Genomic DNA, 18,238 nt, shown 5'->3' with positions numbered 1-18,238 from the left:
AGGCTTTTAAACCCTCGATGGTGTTTTTTGGAAAATTGGAAAACTGAAAACCTTATATGAATAACAGGTCATAAAGCAGGAGCAGCAGGAGGAATGGATGCTTGAGGACTGAATGGATCTGAAACAGCCAGATTAATAACAGTGACACAGCTTTATGGGTAAAGCCATTTACAAAGCTTTCATTCATTTCCACTGGTGCTACAGCTGGCCTGAGAGAGAAAAAGGGTAGAGAGAGAGTGTGTGTGATTTAGAAATGCTTAGTGCAAAGAATTGGCAGTCGGTGTAATTCGGCATTTAAATCCAACTTAAAATCCTCTCAGCCACATGTGGACAGTAATTACATACACGGTTATCAGAAGCCGACAGACGGAGAAAACACAGGTTTGCATATTTCCAATGTGCTGCTACAGCCGCCTGCTAACGTCTACAGTACTGAACAGCTGCTTCCCTCCATGCTCACAGCCTGCATCCAGGTTAGAGGAAAAGCCCACCTGGTTCTCACCTGAGCAGGTAACAGCAGCAGAATACATCTGAATTTGGGCTGAGGACAAAAAGCCCCCTGAATGCACCACTATGGGTTTTTATATTAATTAATGGTACCAGACCACACACCACCATTAGCTTCCATTTTCTCTCCTGAGAAGGGGCATACTATAATCCATAATTAGCAGATTCTCAGACTAACAGATAAGATGAGGTTATGGTATGACAGTGGCCTGGTCCTTTGTTCCCTTTGTGAGCTTCTCCATGTTTGAATGTTTGAATTGTTCTGAAGAGTCCACTTTGGAAGTAGATTTAGGATAAAACATGTTTATGCCTTCATAATGTCCACAGTCTGTATATGAAAGATGGACATGGCCATTGTGACGTCTCAGGTTTGTTGGGCACCACCATGGTTCATCTCTGCTGCAGCTGTTAAAGGTTTGAACAGTGTATCAGGATAAAAATATGTTTATTTCTGTGGTTTAACAAGGGAGTCTACCGACACACTGCTGGTGTCAGCCTCTAGTGGCCACTAGAGGAACTACAGGTTTTGTTTTTGGACACTTCCTCTCTGGTGTTGTCGGCCCCTTAAATATGAGTAGGGTGGGAAAAAACAGAGCAAAGCTGGTGAGTAAAGGAGCTCTCTGACATCCAGCCTGCATTCCTGCCTCCTGCTGTCCTGGTAATGGGACCTTTGATGGCGTTTTGTTGGAGTTTAATGATCAAAACTCATATCTTTAAAGAACTGCAGAGCAAACGTGAGAGTGTAGGAAAGATAAATGTAAAAGACGTCAGATTTAAAGCGACTCTGAGAATCAGAGGTGGATTTTTCGTGCGTGTAAACAGTCGACTGTGTGTTGTGCTCCAGCAGTTTGTTGCCTCTTACAGTACATCATCATCCCACACTGAGTCAAGTCTCTGTGCACAGTTCCCACTGGTGCTGATTCCACACCAGGTTCAAGTTTATGTAACAGTTATTATTTTGGTCATGTGACTCCTTCACGCTGGTCCTGCTCATGAAGGCCACGTGTTCCCTTGTTCCCGCTTCCTTGGCCCTGCCTTTACCTGACGTCATGGAAGTAGAGGTTGGCACATATACACAGCAGCACGATGGACGCCAGCATGAAGTAGATCAGATTCCTGAATTTGGGCTCCAGGTTGCCCTGCCGGTACCAGAATATCTGCAAGACAGAGAACAGATGTTTAAAGGCTCCCTTCTGTGACCCGGCGACCTTTGCGTGAGCATTTGGCCATGTTTGTTTACCAGCACTAATGTGGAGCTGCAGGTCAGCAGGATGCACACGGCGAAGAAGATGTTCAGCGGCCGTGGAGGCATCGTGGGAAACACAAAGGAACAGATGACAGTCACCTGCAAAACAAATGCTCATGAATAAAAATACATGCTAGTGAACATACGTCACTCTTCTGTACGTTCTTTTGAGCACAACCTGCATGAAGCGACAGTCGGTAAAGAATTCTGATAGCTGTGGTTGCTAACACTTTTGGTCGTGCAACCGTTTTGCAGTCAGCTGACATGAACTTGTCCATTCTGGTCATGCGACACAAACTGAAAGCGTTATCCTTCAAAGTAAGGGTTTCATCTCAGGGCTCATGTTTCAAAATGTGCAACTTTTACTTTGAAGGTGAATGTTCCATTTTCTGTTTGCCCCCCACTTTTTGGGGTTTTAATGCCGTTCCACTCAGTGAGTGTTTGCAGATATGCTGATGTCTCGTGTGCAGCCTACAGGAAACCATAGACAGCTGCGATTTCACCTAGCAACACCAGGTCTGGGAACAACATTCTCCCCTCACGACCTGTTTTTAATATCACATCCAATATGGCCGATAGCTCCAGGGCGAGATGTCGCTGACCCTCGGGAAACACTTTTCTGATAAACTTACTGGCTCAGTCCCACGTTTTTAGGCACACTGAAGAAAAGATAAAAGCTGGTGAACTTTGGTTTGGTTTGGTTGAAAGGAGGGTTACCTGAGGTATGCTCATTGGTTCACAGCTTGTGATTGACAAATCATTAGCCATACTCTGAGCTTCAGACAGACAGGCAAGGTCAGGCTTTGTAATTCTGTCTCAGGACACCAGCAGCATGGGTTTTAGATCAAAGAGGTCTCTGGCTGATGGACAGATGTGCTCAGGGACAAAAAAAAAAAAAAAAAAAAAAAAAGATTGAGACACTGCACTGAGAGGAGAAGAGCAGCAGCTGCTAGACTGGCTGGTTTCACCTCCGCCCACTCAGGAGCGGCTTCTTCCTGTGTGCCAGAGCAGGTGTGGTGACATTTTTTAGGTCTGTATGAACGATGCGGAACTTACCAGAACCACCACAGACGTAAATCCCCCCACCGCCGTGTTGATGATTCGATCCTGCAAGAAACAGATCAGATGAGTGCATCACCCTGAGGATTACGCACTGCTGATCAGACCTGATCATTTTCAGCTAAAGTGACTCTAATGAATTACTTCAGTACAAGCAACAGTTAATAAATATTCAGATTAATCCGCTGCTGAAAGTAGTCCTCAGCAGCTTTTGCTCTTTATACACAGCCCAGTCGCTCTCCTGCAGAAACATCAGTAATGGCTGACATCATACCCGAGCGGACGTCTCTCCAAACAGCGGTCTGTTGTCCAGGCCACTCGTGCCATACGTCCTTGTAGTGAAGTCATCCATGGCGGCGCCGGCAGTACAGCCCCGACTGATCGTTTCTCAGCAGCGCCACTTCGTGGAAAAGCTGCGACAGTTCTGCTGCATACTAGCCGTCTCTTTCTGCACGCCGGGGAGAAGACGGTCAGTGTGGGCGGAGCCGTGGGGACATTATAGAGGTGTGGGCTAAAGGGACCAGGTAGGCTGCTGCTGCTCCTCCTTCACTTTAGTGACAGAAAACAGAGACTGTTAACAAGAGGCAGCATGGGCAGCGCTCCCTGAAAAGCATTAAATATCAGAGTGTCAAAGTTTCTCTCAGAGGAACGACGTGATTGTCTGTCAGTAGTGGTCAGCCGCTGCTGCCGCCGCCAATCAAAGGATACGTCAGAAAGATTTACACTGTAGTTCCTCTTGCTTCACTTCCTCTTTGTTTAGGATAGATAACAAACCACAGCTGCTGATATCGATACAGTGAATGGTACAGAAAGAGGAAGCTCAAATCAAAACCTCACAGACTCCTTTAAAGAGCTGTGAGCTACAGTGTGTCGTTAGTCTGGCGGTTCACAGGCCGCTCAGTGAGATCATGAGCCTGTCGCTGCTTGCTCACACGCTGACCTCACTACTTTACAGTGTGACGGAAAACCGGGAGGAGAAGCAGAAAACATCGCTCTGCTTCTGCAGTGAAACTGAAACAAACACCTACTGCTGCACAGTTCTTATGAACACCATTAATATTTCATACACAGCAGAATTCACTTCATATAGAAAACAAAGTGACAGCTGTGGCTGAGGCACAGAGAAGCCAGCCACATCTGGAAGAAGATTCCACCTGATCCCCCCAGAAGCAGCAATGCCTGTTCTCTAACAGAAGCTTTGAAAGCCCCATGAGGGATGCAGTGATAAAAACAGAAAATAAAATAAATAAAATGGAACCTCGGGCCTCCCGACTTATAAACCCTCCTGCAGCCTCATTGCCCGTTCCATTTTATTTTCTGTTGTTATAAAAACACCAATAAGGACACATTTACCGCTAAATCTTTACACTGGTGACACAGCGGCCTCCTCCAGGCTCTCCCAGGCTGCAGATTTTCCTGTGTTGCACCTTAGTAAAGCCTTTAAAAACACTTAAAGTGTTTATTAGAGAATTCCATCTATAAAGCACATAGCAGCTTGGCGTTTCGTGCTCGGATTTTAATTTTATCCTGTTTGTTTTTGTTATCTTTGATGACGTTACAAAAATAAAGAGTTTCATCTCAGGAGAGTTCCTGACTAAAGAAAAAACAAATATAGTTCATGAGTGTTTTAAAAAGGATCAGCATATTAGGAAATATTTTAACTCAGAGGTCGCAATACTTATTTATCGTATTTTTTTATTACTTGTTATTCTGTTTGTTAAAAAAAACAAAAACAACAAACAACTACTTATTTATTACTTTTTTTTTTTTTTTTTTTTTTTAAATTCTGTTTCTTCATTATTTTGTTTCTTTTAGCTCCGGGACCGTGTGTACATAATTTCGTTCCACCTCATGTTAACATGTGATGCAAATGACAATAAAGCTCCTTGAATCCTGGAAGAGGAGTCTGCTGTCAAAGGTCGGCGGCACCAGCGCACGTTTCTGTCACAGATTTTATCCGGTGTAGTTTCTTCAGACTCCGATATCAAAGCTGGTTTTAGAAAAATTAACAAAACCAAGATGTGGACGTTAGACTGTGGTGCCCACAGTGGCTGTCCCACTGATCACTGAGTCACTCCTCTGCAGTCTGAGGGCCTTAACAGGAAATACTGGCAATGTGGAGCTAAACTTTACTAAAGCTATAAAATGTGAGCCTGCAGGGTGACGACATCGCCACATGGGCACAGATGCATCCTCTCAGCAGATTCAAGCACCACTTTCATAAAGGCGGCTGCAGACGTTTCTTCTTTTCTGGGTGAGAAGGCGGCAGGAAAGGAAATAAAACCCTCAGCAGAGCTTTCTCAGCAGAAAAAACAAGAGTGCAAAACAACAGCTCCTTTATCACCGAGTGTACAGTCGGCCCAAGGCGACATTCCTCCTAAGCCTTGTGATTCACTAGGCCGCTTAACAAGAAACCCAGAGTCTGAACAGAGGCACTGAAAAACAAAAATGACACCCCGATAAATCCAGAAGGAAGAACGCAAACACAGCAGCTTCATACCGGCACAAATCAGAGGAAAATATCTAAATCTGCACTTTAAAACACATGAAGACACACCAGGACTGATACAGGCAAAACTAAGGAGGAGACAGAGGTTGTGTAGTCATAAAACAGTGGTCATTCTCAGAGTACGGCGAGAATTTGCCAGGAAAAAGTATAAGGCTATAACATCAGATTTATGAGCAGAAAAACTGTAAAATCTTTGTCAAATGTGTGCTGCTTTAATATGTACGGTTTTCTCACAAACCTCTGACTTTAGAAAGTTTTTAAACTCATCAAACATGATTAAAACTGATTTTTAAACTCCATTCCACTGTAAATGCCACGTTTCTGAGATCACTTGTTTCGATCTCAGACAAGATGTGGCGCGACAGTTGAGTGCGCCTGTGTTTTCACGGTACAAACACACCGGTGTTATCTGATGTCCTTTCTTTGCTTGTGTCGTGCACACTTCAATCATCCTGCTCTTGTGCAACTGTGGCACCAGCAGAAAGGTTCCAAGGAGAACTCTCGATAGGAACCACGTTCCCACAGCTGTGATCGATCAGCTTTACCCTGGACAAATGTTTGTAGAGTGCTACACGTTTTACAGAGCTCAGAGCTTAATAAATGTAAACAGTGTGTTACTGCAATGAAAAAAGCATTAAGCACAAACAGCCTGACAGCGAAGTCCCGGGTGATGAAGGTTTGATTATTTACCTCTGAAATGTTAGCAGGACCACAGTTTTGGTCAAAAACCTCTCTCTTGTCAGTAATGGTTGGCTTCAAGTTACAGGGACATAAAACCACAGACAAGCTGCATAAAAATAAACAAAACAAAACAAAACAAAAAAAAAAAAACACGGGGAATTACTGAAAATAACTTGTTAGTAATCATTATTGTTTCAGTAAATACCAATTTCCAGAAATCTCAAAGTCTTTAGCATTGAACTGTCCTCCAACACAGAGAAATTAAAGAGCTTTAATCTGCTTTGAAAACATAGTCTGACTCAAATTGATGCTGTGCACTCTGCGGGCTCAGTATATAGCTTATCGTGTCTGTAATCGCTCAAGTTCACTCAAAACAGCTCATTAGCTTCACCTGAGGGTTAACGACCATATGTTAGCACTACGAGGAGAAAACGCTGGAGAAGAGCTCGTATCTTAGCCATTAATATTATTAAGCATGCATAGAAATGGAAAGAAGACGGTAACCTTAAAGCTGCCTTCAGTAGTGTAAGCTAACCTGAGATTTACCCGTGATAGGGCCAGCACCGAAGCGGGTGATCTGAGCTAAGCTAACTCCAAACAACTGCTCCCCGGCTGCTCGAGAAGAGCCCACAAATTTACCAAAAAATCTTCCTCTAATCTAAATCTTCAAGTGAAACATACCTGCCTCCCACTTCTGTGTTGACTCTACGGGAATCAACTTCAGAGCGATCAGGGTCACAGTTAAAGGGAATTAAAGCCCGGCAGGTCCGCATCGAGCTGTTATCACAGCCGATCAGTAAGATAGCCATTCCACTTCCTGTCGGTCCCGCTGTACTCAAAATGGCTGCACTTCACCCTGGAGCGCAACAGGGGGCGCTCCTCAGCGAGCAGGAGTGAGTGTAGGTACACGGCTAAAATAGTTACTTAGACTTGCTTATAGATTTAAAAGGTCACATTTTATTGTATTATTCGCTAACACCGTATCTATTCTGCGTCTGAATTGAAATAAAACGGCACTACGTTTTAGTTTTTCACGCTGTGAAACAAATTTACCTATTCTGCCAATGCTTGCTGAGTTGCCTGGTAAGGTATTTACGACAGTAGGCAACTCTTGATGGCACATATTTATGGACGATAAACATGCGTACATAAAACATAGTGGAAACGTTTAAGTGTTCGGAATATTTAGTTGACCTAGATGAGTGAACGTAATGGTACAAAGAGGTAGCTGCTACAAATTCTCTGATGCTGCCGCCTTCTTGCCTGAAATCAAAATGGCAGCTGCCGTAAAGTTGCTAATGGTGCTGTGACGTCCCTAATGAGCACAGAAATGCTTTTTTAACTGCACTTGAAACCTGTGAAAAATTAAAGTAGAATGATGTTTGTCATTGTAAAAACATATTTGTCTAAAAATACGATGAAAATTTTTAGAAGATAATTGTAACAAGGCAACATTTACATTTTTGTGTCGCCGTCCATTGCGGACTAGCTCACGAGCGCCCTCTAAGAAACAGCAAATACAAAATGTTGGGAGTTCCAGTTTCCATTAAAAGCTCTCTGCTGTTAAAGGCGAGTGGAATTATTGTTGGGCCGACGCTTAGGCCGAACTCCATAAAAACCAACAAAACAAACAAACACACAAACAAAACTGGCAATTTGAAAGCCATTTATAACCAAAAGCGCCGTGTCTAAAAAAAGTAAGAGTAATGTAACAGTGGCCACTAATAGGCACGCTATTTTAACAAATTGTTTTTTAAATTAAGTTTTTTGCAGTTTAACCCGGTAAATATATTATTTTATACAAAACATTTCTTTAAAAAAAACAACGATTTCAGGTAAACAAAAACGATTTTTAAAAAATTGGATATTTAAAAGCAAAATTTTCCCGTAACAATTTCAGCACCCTGCTAAGTTAAATCACTCAAACTCCGAATGGAGTTCGGTGTGAAGAATAAAAGACTTCTGTCATAGCAGCTTAAAGCAGTCCTGTAATATAAGTAATGGTATTTCACTCACCTCCTGCCTGTAGCAAGGCCGGATCAACTTTCTTTAATTACAAGTTAATAAGCATAAACACACTCCAGGGGCAGCTAAATAACCACTGGGTTTGATTTGAGGTGGGGGAAGCTTGAGATCTGAGAAGCAGTGGGCCCATACATAATCTCACCCCTCATGTTAGCATCACATGAGGGCAGTGTGATAGGCCCTGAGATTAACCCCAGCAAAACAGACCCAAAGAAAGAGAAACTCATGCTTGCTTGAAATCTGTTCTAGAAAATAAATTCCTGCAATGACGTAACTGAAGCATTTTCTCAGAATACAACTTCACTTCAAGATAACGTGACTCACTTTCGGGCCTTGAGTCTAACATACTTCTTACACAAGTATTATTATCTATAAACCATCAGTAAAACTGATTGTTTGATAATTAAATCGGTTTTTCTAACTACTGTCTAACTCTCATGGAAATAAAAACCCTATTATTTTCATATTATATGAGCTCAGATGGTTTACAGGTTCAGAAAACTGTGTGCTCAGTGCTGAATTGATTCATCTGTTAAAGAATATGATTTATATATATATATATATATATATATATATATATATATATATATATATATATATATATATATATATATATATGATTAAATTACTAAAATATCTGATCTGTATTCTTTGGTGCTCCGTTTTTCCAGATTTGCAGTCAGCGTCCTTCCGCTCTGCACATGGACTTTGGCTCAGTTATCAGTGAACACGACAGGTCACAGTAAGGCTCCAGCCTGATGTAAACAAAAGCACAAGGGCCCAGGTTTTAAGCCCATACAAACAGATCTCCCCGCTAGTTATCGGATTTTGCTGGAAGTAAGTCATGTCGATTTAATACCTACAAGCAGGATTTTAAATACTGTATTTTGTAAATTTAAGTTTGTATTATTTATGTAAGTGTGTATGTATGTATTTATACTAATGCAATAAAAATATTCTGTTGGACTTTCTTGAAAACTGGTATCGGCTTAACAAAGTGGTTAAATATCATTTTAGTTCATTTTAGATTTTATTAAAAAGTAGCTCCTTAGATACTGCAGAATATGTTAAACGTATCATTCGGTTCCTCCGGTAAATTCGGCATTGAAATAATCCCAAAAGCTCCATTTTATTTTAAAAATCTTTTAAACAATTTAAAACCCTTTGCCTCTCGGCCGTAGCTGGGATAGCCCCCCAAACTATTACATTTTTCTTTTTGTATTACATGTAAGTACGGAAGAGGATTAGGCCACCGGGGAAAAAGTGGCCACGTCTTTATTGTTTTGGAGAATTCTGAGAAAAAACGTCAGAAATATTAATGTCCATATGTAAGCCATGCTGAAAGATCGAGACAAAAACAACAAGAAGTAAATAAAAATATCAAATTCATTTGCATTTAGAAAAATGTTATAATTTGGCTTTTTTAAATGGAGTTCTGCCAACAGACGCGCGACAGATACCAAAACTTTTTATTTTAAGTAAAAGATCTGTAGACGACTTTTGGACGGACCCTGCGCTTGTTGGTTACCTGGTAACCATGAATTTTCTTCTTCTACGTTGGAGGGCAGCGGTCACAAAGTTTCATTAGATGGCCACAAACGACATGCCATCTCACTGGTGATAATAATATTAAGAAAAGAGAGTCTGGGATGGTGGCTGAAAAATTATATTAATGTTAAATGAGAAACTGGAGCATCTTAAACTCACTCTGATGAAATACCACTGGATAAGAGTTCGCTAGCTCGACAGGAATATAGGACTTCGTGTTGACACTGGGTGGCGGTAGTACTGGCTAAATGGTCTTAAAAATAAAGCGAAGAAGGGGAGCTCTGTTCCGTGGGCGGGACAAACAAACCGGTATTGGGAATAAAAATATGTTGGTTTCGTTAAGTTAAGTACGCATGAACAATTAACAGGAAACTGAAATAAAATAGTCGCAGTGAAGATGAGTTCGTTTGCGGGTCGGATGAAGGAGTACCCCACCATCTCTCTGGACCGGTTCGACAGGGAGAACCTACATGCCCGGGCATATTTCCTCTCCCACTGTCACAAAGGTGAGCCTGCACAGTTGTTAGAAACGGTACATATTACATGTGTGGCCTCCTGATGGCGGGTGTCCTCTCTGTTTCACTGAACAGATCACATGAAAGGGCTGAAAGGACCTCTGCTGAAGAGGAAGCTGCAGTTCAGGTGAAGCCTGGGTGCTGTTAAACTGATATTTAATCCAGTGATGCTCAGATATTTGAGTCAAAGTTGAGATTTGTCTCAGACTTCGGGTGAAGAATTACAATTGTGACATTTCTGCACTAATTTACCATCTTTTAAACTTACTGTGACACGTTACTATGTCACAGAGGGTGCAGTTCAGCTGCTTGTTGTGGGCGTTATGGGCATCAAGCAGCCCCGTGGTTGATCGGAAAGATGAATTGTTCCTGCTGTGAAATTAAAACCTAACACTTCTTTAATGAGCATGTAACTCAGGGCTGAATATAAGTTTGTTGTTTGCAGTCGCACTGTGAGGCTTTACTGCTCCTTTGTAACCAAAGAGCTGCTGCTGAACAATCCAAAGTACGCTTTTTGGGAGGAATACATCGTGAGTACACATCTCTGCTTTTATCAGATTGTTTTTTAAATATTTAAACAGAAGCTGTATAACGTGCATTATCTCTCCTGATGAATCATCTGTTCAGCTTCCTCTTGAGCTCGAGAGCCCGACTCAGATTTCTCTCGTGGACGAAGCATCAGGAGAGGTACTGGGTACTCATCGGTTTGCGTCTGGCTCTGTGTCGAATTTGAAACTACTAAAAGTCAGACATGTAGCTGTAGATGCAACCTGTCATCCATATGTGTGAGTTTGTTGTTTTTAACCCTGACAGAAAGAAGAGGTCGTGGTGACGTTGCTTCCAGCAGGTCACTGTCCCGGCTCCGTCATGTGAGTTTAATTTTCCACCAACATTTGTATGTTTGGAGGATTTCACTCTTCCCAAGCTTGATGCGGATCCTTTACAAAACACCCAAAACTTTAATCACAACTCAGAACACAACTCACACAGAGAAATCTATTGTTTAGATCTTCTGATCTTTTACTTATTGAGGTTTTGTTACAGCTGGTCAGGAAATATATGATATAAGGTGACTTCAGGGTCAAATGGTAAATGGCCTGTATTTGTATAGCGCTTTACTAGTCCCTAAGGACCCCAAAGCGCTTTACACATCCAGTCATCCACCCATTCACACACACACTCACACACTGGTGATGGCAAGCTACATTGTAGCCACAACCACCCTGGGGCGCACTGACAGAGAAAGTATGTAACCTTGTGGGTTTGTTACAGAGTATAACAAACACCAGGAGACCCAGGAGAACTTAAACACATCTCTTCTACAAACAATTCAGTTTCACCTCCCCTCCCACCTGCTCAGTCTGAAGCTCCCGTTTTTGTTCATTTTTCCATAATCGGCTAAATAAACTTCACTCTTTAACGTCTGTGACTTCGAGGAATTCAAAATGCGTTCTGTGTACACTTTAAAGGGGTCACATGATCAGGTGAGAAAATCGGAGACCAAACAAATTGGTAGTTTGTTTGTATCGCAGGTTCCTGTTTGAGGGTTCCCATGGAAACGTGTTGTATACAGGGGACTTCAGGTTGCCTTTCGGAGACGTGTCCAGAATGGAGCACCTACACTCGGGCAGCAGGTCAGTCACCAAACATCGCCATCATCCTCGTTTCATCCTGAGTTTCTCTGATTCACTGTGTCTGGAATGCGTTTTCTTCTTGAGCTGTGATTGGACAGCTCACGTAAGCTTCAGATGCGGATTGTTTTGGAGCACTAAGTTCACGCCGCTGTGTCGCGCTTCACAGGGTCAAAGACATTCAGAGCATCTATCTGGACTCGACCTTCTATGACCCGCGCTTCTACCAGATCCCATCGCGGGTACGTGCTGGTTTTCAGTCACTGCTGAGATATACAGTTAACACACAGGGACAGGTGCCAGTTCATTAAGTACACCTCGCTCAAACTTAATATTTAGTACATGAACCTTTTATTGTAAATAAGTCATAACCTCACTGAAATTTCCTCCATTAAAAAATCTTGTTTGTTATAACTTGTGTTATAACTCAGCATGATTATGATGAATTAGAAGCAGTCAGTTTTCTATGATTTTAATCGGTATTTGAGCCTGTGTGTGTGTGTGTGTGTGTGTGTGTGTGTGTGTGTGTGTGTGTTCGTTTGTTTGTTCGTAGGAGGTCTGTTTATCCGGAATCTCTGAGTTGGTTGGAAACTGGATCAGTCAGAGTCCTCATCACGTTGTGTGGCTCAACTGTAAAGCTGCGTATGGATACGAGTACCTGTTTATCAACCTGGGAGAGGAGTTCAACACACAGGTCTCTTTTGTCAGCCTTCTGTCCTTCATCACCATACCATACCATACCAGCTTTATTTATAAAGCACTTTCACATAAAACAAGGGTTCACAAAGTGCTGTACATATACAAATAGCATAAGCAAAGTAAAATAAATAAATAAAATAAAATAAAACATGTTAAAACACAGTTATGGAAGCTACATTGAGTATTTATTAATGAAAAGTTTAGAGGCATGGTGGGTAAAACTTCAGTAGCTGGTAAACCACAGACATCAAATATGGGGAGAAACTGATGCATGGATGGAAATATTAACCTCATAATCATCACTGTAACATGAAGTCCACTGTTTTTCCTGCAGATCCACGTCAACACTCTGGCGATGTTCAAGAAGATGCCGGAGATCCTAAGCTATGTGACAACCGACCGCAGGACTCAGATACACGCCTGTCGACACCCAAAGGTCCCGTTTTAGTCTCTCACAAACAAATTTGTGGTTCCTTTACTTCAGAAGTTTAGATTTGTTTTCCTGAACCTCCAATATTTCTGAAAAACAACTTTGTGGTAGTTCTGCGCTTACGATAACAAACCATTTCCACTTCTGATACAAAACCTAAATCTTTTCTTCTTTCATTCTTTCTGTTCCTGCGACACTACGTTTTTATCTGGGATTTTTGTTTGTAGGATGAAGAGTTTTTCCAAGGAAACCGGCTGCCGTGTGGATGCACGGCTGCTGATGGGACGCCTCTTCGCATCATCAGCATCAAACCGTCCACGATGTGGTTTGGAGAAAGAACCAAGAAGACCAGCGTCATAATAAAGTAAGAACAGCTCCAGCGTCATGCACTCACTAGAAATAAAGTTTGGTTTTGTGCTCCAAATGTATTTTTGTGTGTTTATGCAGGACAGGAGGCAGTTCATACCGAGCCTGTTTCAGCTTCCACTCCTCCTACTCCGAGGTAAACGCACTTCCACTCACACAGTATTGTATTTGGACCTTCTTGTTTGAAGTCATTAAAGATGTGTGCTAAACAATCACTCCATTCTGGTTCGGAAAACAGTTCGGAGAATTAAAAACCCCAAATTATCTCAATTTTCCTTGCCCATGATGAGTAGATATATACTTGTGTCGCATCAGTGCTGATGTTTGAGGCCATGTTTATTTCTGTTTGGACAATGAAACCAAAGCCCCACCCATTTGCTGTTCAAACCTTTTGTTTATGAGGGGCAGCCAATCAGAAGAAGACTGCACTAAGAACTACTATGATATCAGTAAGAATTGTTTTGAACTGTGAATCATGCAAAGCTGCTGTATCAGAGTCAAAGCTGGAAGAGTAGTCCACTTTAAAAGGACTTCATGTTGTTTCTGTTGCTATGCTTCTCCTGGTTTTCAGATTAAGGACTTCCTGTCATACCTCCAGCCGGTGAACATCTACCCCAGTGTCATCCCCATTGGTCGAACACTGACTGAAGTCACACAGATGTGAGTCGACTTCATTTTAATTGTACAAATGTAAAAGTCTAAACTTACTTTTACTTGATTTATAATCAAATGTAACTTGGGGTAACTTTAAAAGGTTTTACTGCTGTCTTTATTCAATAATCTAACAGTTTAACACGACGCCATTTCTGCATGTCTGATCAGGTTGAAGCTGATGTGCAGGAAGCAGTCTGATGAGGCGGCGTTTGTTTACAAACCTCTGGGAGTCCTCAAACGCAGCAGGGTGCAGCGACCTACTTGTGGTAACACAAACACACTCATAATGACAGGTGCTCTCCATAACAGCACGCGGGCCTGCCGCCACACGCTTGTTTACAGATCACTGCTTGGCCCAGTGTTTGCCTCTCACGCGTTGCCCTTCATTCAGCTTCTTCACACAAACACAGGAGGCGACGCTTTTATAAGCGTTTGAACAACAGGCAGGAATGTGCCGTGGTGCTTCAATAAGATAGACCAGTCATTAAAACAAGGCTGATGTGTGTTTGTGTGTTCAGAGTCAGAGAGCGATGATGAGCTGTTTGATGGGCTTGATGTGGCACCAGTGAGGAAGAAGTTGGGAGTACAAAAAGGTAAACCTGCAAGTTACTTGCTGTCACTTTGATTTGCACCAAAGCAGCTGAAATGGATTCACGGGGTCTGAGGAAGTTCAGCTGAGATGATCGAGTAGGCCCTTTAATTTTCCTGAGCGCTGTAGGATATGAATGTCACGACAGGAAGTGATGTCATGTTGCAGTATTTTTTTGCCCTGAGTACTTCACCGTTACTGTTTGTTTGATTTTGTTTTTTTTGTTCTATAAGTAGAGGGAACTCCCGAAACAACAGCACTCCCTGTGTGTGTGGAGGAGTCTTTACCGCTGACCATTACCGATGCCCAGCCTGCTGCTCATAACTACGTCGACTGCACTGAGTCCAACGGCGAGGAGGAGGAGGAGGAGGAGCAGCAAGGTGACGAGGAAAAGGTTGGAGCCGGACAGCCGGAGGACATTTCATCTCAGCCTCCGAGGTGGGAGGACTTCTTCACCACCGAGACTCTGACCGACAGCCAGAACAGCCTCAGGAGCCAACCACAGTCCTGCTGCTCTGAGATGACGGGCTCGCAGACACCCGATCTGTTCAGTGACGAAGAAACTGCCCCCGATGGCTTCAGCCTGACACTGTCCGGCTCGCAGTCCAATCATTCCTCTCAGAACATGGACTCGTGTTTACCCGACACCCTGATCATCCAACCAGAGCTGGATGGGCAGAAGCAGAGGGAGGAGGGGGATGATGGAATCATCCAATCGGAGTCTCAGCAGTCGTCAGACTTTGATATTCCCTGCACGCCGGAGTCGAAGGTGCCGCGGCGTGATGAGCTGTCTCAGTTGTACAGGAAGCTGGCTGCAGGAGAGGACATCAGGGCTCTGGACTACAGAACCGAACATTAATGGGGAGCTCCTAAAAAAACTGTGCAAACTAGAAAAGTAAAGCCTTAAAAAGCAGCCGGACGAGGCCAAAACAAGCAAACTACACAGCTACCTCTGTTTTAGTGACGAACCTCCAGCTCTGAGATCCCCCACTAGCACACTGGGGCTGGAGGAGAGGTTAACATGCATTCAGTACCTGCTTCCAGCATGAAGAGTTTCTCAGCCTAATTAGAGAGCATACATAGACCAAACTTTAACGTAATTTTCTTCAGACCTGTCGTTCTCACTTAGACCCTTAAGCCGTCACATTCCTTCTGCAGGCTGAGCTGAAACGTCCTCTCCTCCAGCGTCAGTGTTGGCCTCCAAACCCCACAGACTTCAGTTTGTTAAACCACACACTCGTTCCTGCGCACTTTAAGCCTATTGGTGGATTCTTGCACCTGTGCAGGTCACAGCTGACACTCGTTCCCTCTCTGCTGGCAGTTTGTGGTTTGTTCTGCTTCAGCTGCTGACAACAAGAGGGGAATGTTTGCATTAAAGGTAAAGTTTTGTTCCAGAAACAAATAAAATATTTATTTTTAACTCAGGTGTTATGGCTGATTATTCAACTCAAAATGGTAAATGGTCTGTATTTGTATAGCGCTTTACTCGTCCCTAAGGACTCCAAAGCGCTTTACACATCCAGTCATCCAACAACAAACACACACATTCACACACTGGTGATGGCAAGCTACATTGTAGCCACAGCCACCCTGGGGCGCACTGACAGAGGCAAATGTTGTGTTTGATGGGAAAAAGCAGTAAAAATGCCAGACATTGCGAGTTTTTTTTTTTTTTTTTTCCGATAATTCCTAAAATAAGTGGAAGAATTGCTCGACCAAAGCTGTGGTTGTGTAATACACAGCAGCTCAAACGGAATCATTTTTACTGTCCATGATGACATCATCAAAAATTCCAAAACTACAAATATATTCTGTATAACAATAATAAAGCAAATCTTTACTCTATAGAAACTGAGTTGGAATCATTTCAGCTTTAAACCAGGTTTTTCCAGCTGCATGTGAAACAGCTGCTAGCTATCTGCTCAGCTTCACTTCAGCTTACTGAAGTCCCAGAACTGGACGTCTGCACCTTGTTGGTGCTGTTGAAGGATTTTTAATGCAACTGTCTGACCAATAATTCTAGTTTCTAGGCTAATTTAGCAGGTAACCAAGTGAGGACTCTCACTCAAAGGGCTTTTTTGCTACCAGCCTTATTCACTCGGTGTGTTCAAGTGCTTTTTTTTTCTACGTTTCAGCACTTTTGCACAGTGCTGAGTACCGCTGCTGGGGTTTGAATCCAGCCTTTGTCCTGATGTGTGGAGTTGTGCTCCACCTATTATCTGGATGGATATCTCCAAGTACTCTGGCTTCTTTCCATGGTCCAAACACATACATGGATCAGATTAACGTCCCTTGTCTTTCCAGCCCTGGAGTTTTCCTCTCTGTTTCTCCAGAAGCCACAGTGGAAATAAAGGAAACGAACCAACTTACCTGAAGCTTTTGTCCTTCAAAATTTACATGCTTCATAAAATCTGCTTGGAACTCAGAAAAAATAATTATCAACTGTCAGAGCGACAGTCGGACTGTTATCGTCTGTATCGTGCTTCTAACATATAACACGGGGGGTTAAAAGTGAACTTAACTGCTGGTTTTCTCCTGATGGCTTTAGACACATGGTCGTCTGATTTATTTACAGACAGAAACAAAAAAGCTTTTTACAGTTGATCTAAAACTCAAAGGTAATTAACACCATAAATGAATGCGGTTCATAAGGTTTACAGTGAATGCTAGAAATTTTTTCATCACGACTACCACCACACTTTGCCCAACATCAAAGATTTGTGGCAGATTTTCACATTTTAGAAGCTGGAAGAGCTGCTTTAGAAAATCAAAATAATAACTGCCGAATGTGGATCAAGATGTCGTCCACTGAAACTTTGAGGAGAAGGAGAGAGCCGGTGTTGTGCCAAAAACTGATTGATTGTATTTAAACTGCTATAAATAACTTGTTGGTGTATAATATGTGAAACATATGTCAAATGTATCCCTCATGAATGATATCACGTCATCTGGAGCAACAAACAACATTCCTGTAACAAGGTAGAAGCCGCAATCACTTTTTGGCAGTGACTTTTATGTATCCTTTATGTATGCAGTTAAAAAAATATTGATGACTTTAAAAATGTCTCTTTTACTTACTTATGGCCAAGAGGACAGCTGAAATTGCAACAAATGTGAAAATAGTTCTGTAAATATATTTTAAGTGGACAAAAGGGAGCTGATTGATTATAATGTAAGTGCAATAACACAGTCACAAAGATACTTGAGAAACAGGTAATTTTTTAATTTTATATATAACCCCTCTGTTCACCAAAGTCTAGCAACATACATAACGATATTACACATAAAAAAACACGCGCAAACATTGGAAATCACTTTTTGGCACAACACCAGCACCACTGAAGCTGGATGACGGCAGGTTTCCTACTCAGTTTCATTTATGTGTGAATACTCTGAGGAGGCGTATAAATTCCAGGGAATTTCCTTGAACTTGTATAGTATGGTTTTTAGGTAACTAAGGTATTATTCAAGTAAGATAGACAGCAACTTCTTACTCACAGGTCGTAGACTGCACTATTTTTACCCCAATCGGATCAAAACCTATATAAAATGAGCATCATGTTTTATTCAGTCAAACTTTAGGTTTGCACCTGAGACCATAAAATCATCAGCAGGTCATAAAGGAAGTGTGAAGTGGAGCAATTTCCCCTAAACTTCATTTTCCCCTACAAGATGGGTTGCCCCCTGCTGGCCATAAGAAAGAATGCAGGGTTATTCCACTTCTTGTTCCTGGGGAGCCACGCCCATTCTTTATAGTTTACATCTGTGGTTACAACAAC

General features: G+C 42.3%; 2 protein-coding genes across 9 annotated transcripts; one reads left to right on the top strand and one right to left on the bottom strand.

The window, feature by feature from the left end:
* Window positions 1-68: 68 nt before the first annotated feature.
* tmem243b (transmembrane protein 243, mitochondrial b) lies at window positions 69-8,128 on the bottom strand. Of its 6 annotated transcripts, none has more exons than XM_040035967.1 (6): window positions 6,684-6,838; window positions 6,012-6,108; window positions 3,087-3,260; window positions 2,810-2,860; window positions 1,748-1,852; window positions 69-1,664 (listed from the first exon to the last, which is right to left on the bottom strand). In XM_040035967.1, the coding sequence occupies exons 3-6, from the start codon at window positions 3,162-3,164 to the stop codon at window positions 1,545-1,547; spliced, it is 354 nt and encodes a 117-aa protein (XP_039891901.1). In that variant the 5' UTR covers window positions 3,165-3,260; window positions 6,012-6,108; window positions 6,684-6,838; the 3' UTR covers window positions 69-1,544. The 6 variants fall into 6 exon arrangements, with proteins under 6 accessions (XP_039891901.1, XP_039891897.1, XP_039891900.1 ...); XM_040035963.1 differs by having other exon boundaries at window positions 3,087-3,361; window positions 6,684-6,836; XM_040035966.1 differs by lacking the exons at window positions 6,012-6,108; window positions 6,684-6,838 and adding an exon at window positions 8,019-8,128 and having other exon boundaries at window positions 3,087-3,361.
* A 1,465-nt stretch (window positions 8,129-9,593) lies between these two features.
* On the top strand, window positions 9,594-15,879 carry dclre1c (DNA cross-link repair 1C, PSO2 homolog (S. cerevisiae)). Of its 3 annotated transcripts, none has more exons than XM_040035946.1 (15): window positions 9,594-10,081; window positions 10,166-10,217; window positions 10,536-10,620; window positions 10,718-10,777; window positions 10,904-10,959; window positions 11,623-11,724; window positions 11,891-11,963; window positions 12,275-12,415; window positions 12,755-12,856; window positions 13,078-13,214; window positions 13,298-13,352; window positions 13,788-13,876; window positions 14,039-14,136; window positions 14,389-14,463; window positions 14,696-15,879. In XM_040035946.1, the coding sequence occupies exons 1-15, from the start codon at window positions 9,973-9,975 to the stop codon at window positions 15,316-15,318; spliced, it is 1,857 nt and encodes a 618-aa protein (XP_039891880.1). In that variant the 5' UTR covers window positions 9,594-9,972; the 3' UTR covers window positions 15,319-15,879. The 3 variants fall into 3 exon arrangements, with proteins under 3 accessions (XP_039891880.1, XP_039891879.1, XP_039891881.1); XM_040035945.1 differs by having other exon boundaries at window positions 9,596-10,081; window positions 14,693-15,879; XM_040035947.1 differs by lacking the exon at window positions 10,718-10,777 and having other exon boundaries at window positions 9,596-10,081; window positions 14,693-15,879.
* The last annotated feature ends 2,359 nt before the right edge of the window (window positions 15,880-18,238 follow it).

This window comes from Simochromis diagramma, unplaced genomic scaffold (genome assembly GCF_900408965.1).
Source record: "Simochromis diagramma unplaced genomic scaffold, fSimDia1.1 OVJJ01000816.1, whole genome shotgun sequence".
NCBI classification, from domain to species: Eukaryota; Metazoa; Chordata; class Actinopteri; order Cichliformes; family Cichlidae; genus Simochromis; species Simochromis diagramma.
The sequence above is the reverse complement of the archived record's forward strand: the minus strand, read 5'-3'. Positions and strand labels throughout refer to the sequence as shown.

Coding starts and splice junctions, on each gene's coding strand:
- dclre1c (XM_040035945.1), top strand. CDS start 9,973: ATGAGTTCGTTTGCGGGTCGGATGAAGGAGTACCCCACCATCTCTCTG. Junction 10,218..10,535: donor AAGAGGAAGCTGCAGTTCAG/GTGAAGCCTGGG, acceptor TGTTGTTTGCAG/TCGCACTGTGAGGCTTTACT. Junction 14,137..14,388: donor GGTGCAGCGACCTACTTGTG/GTAACACAAACA, acceptor TTGTGTGTTCAG/AGTCAGAGAGCGATGATGAG.
- tmem243b (XM_040035966.1), bottom strand. CDS start 3,164: ATGGATGACTTCACTACAAGGACGTATGGCACGAGTGGCCTGGACAAC. Junction 2,861..3,086: donor TTGGAGAGACGTCCGCTCGG/GTATGATGTCAG, acceptor TGTTTCTTGCAG/GATCGAATCATCAACACGGC. Junction 1,665..1,747: donor GCAGCTCCACATTAGTGCTG/GTAAACAAACAT, acceptor TCTGTCTTGCAG/ATATTCTGGTACCGGCAGGG.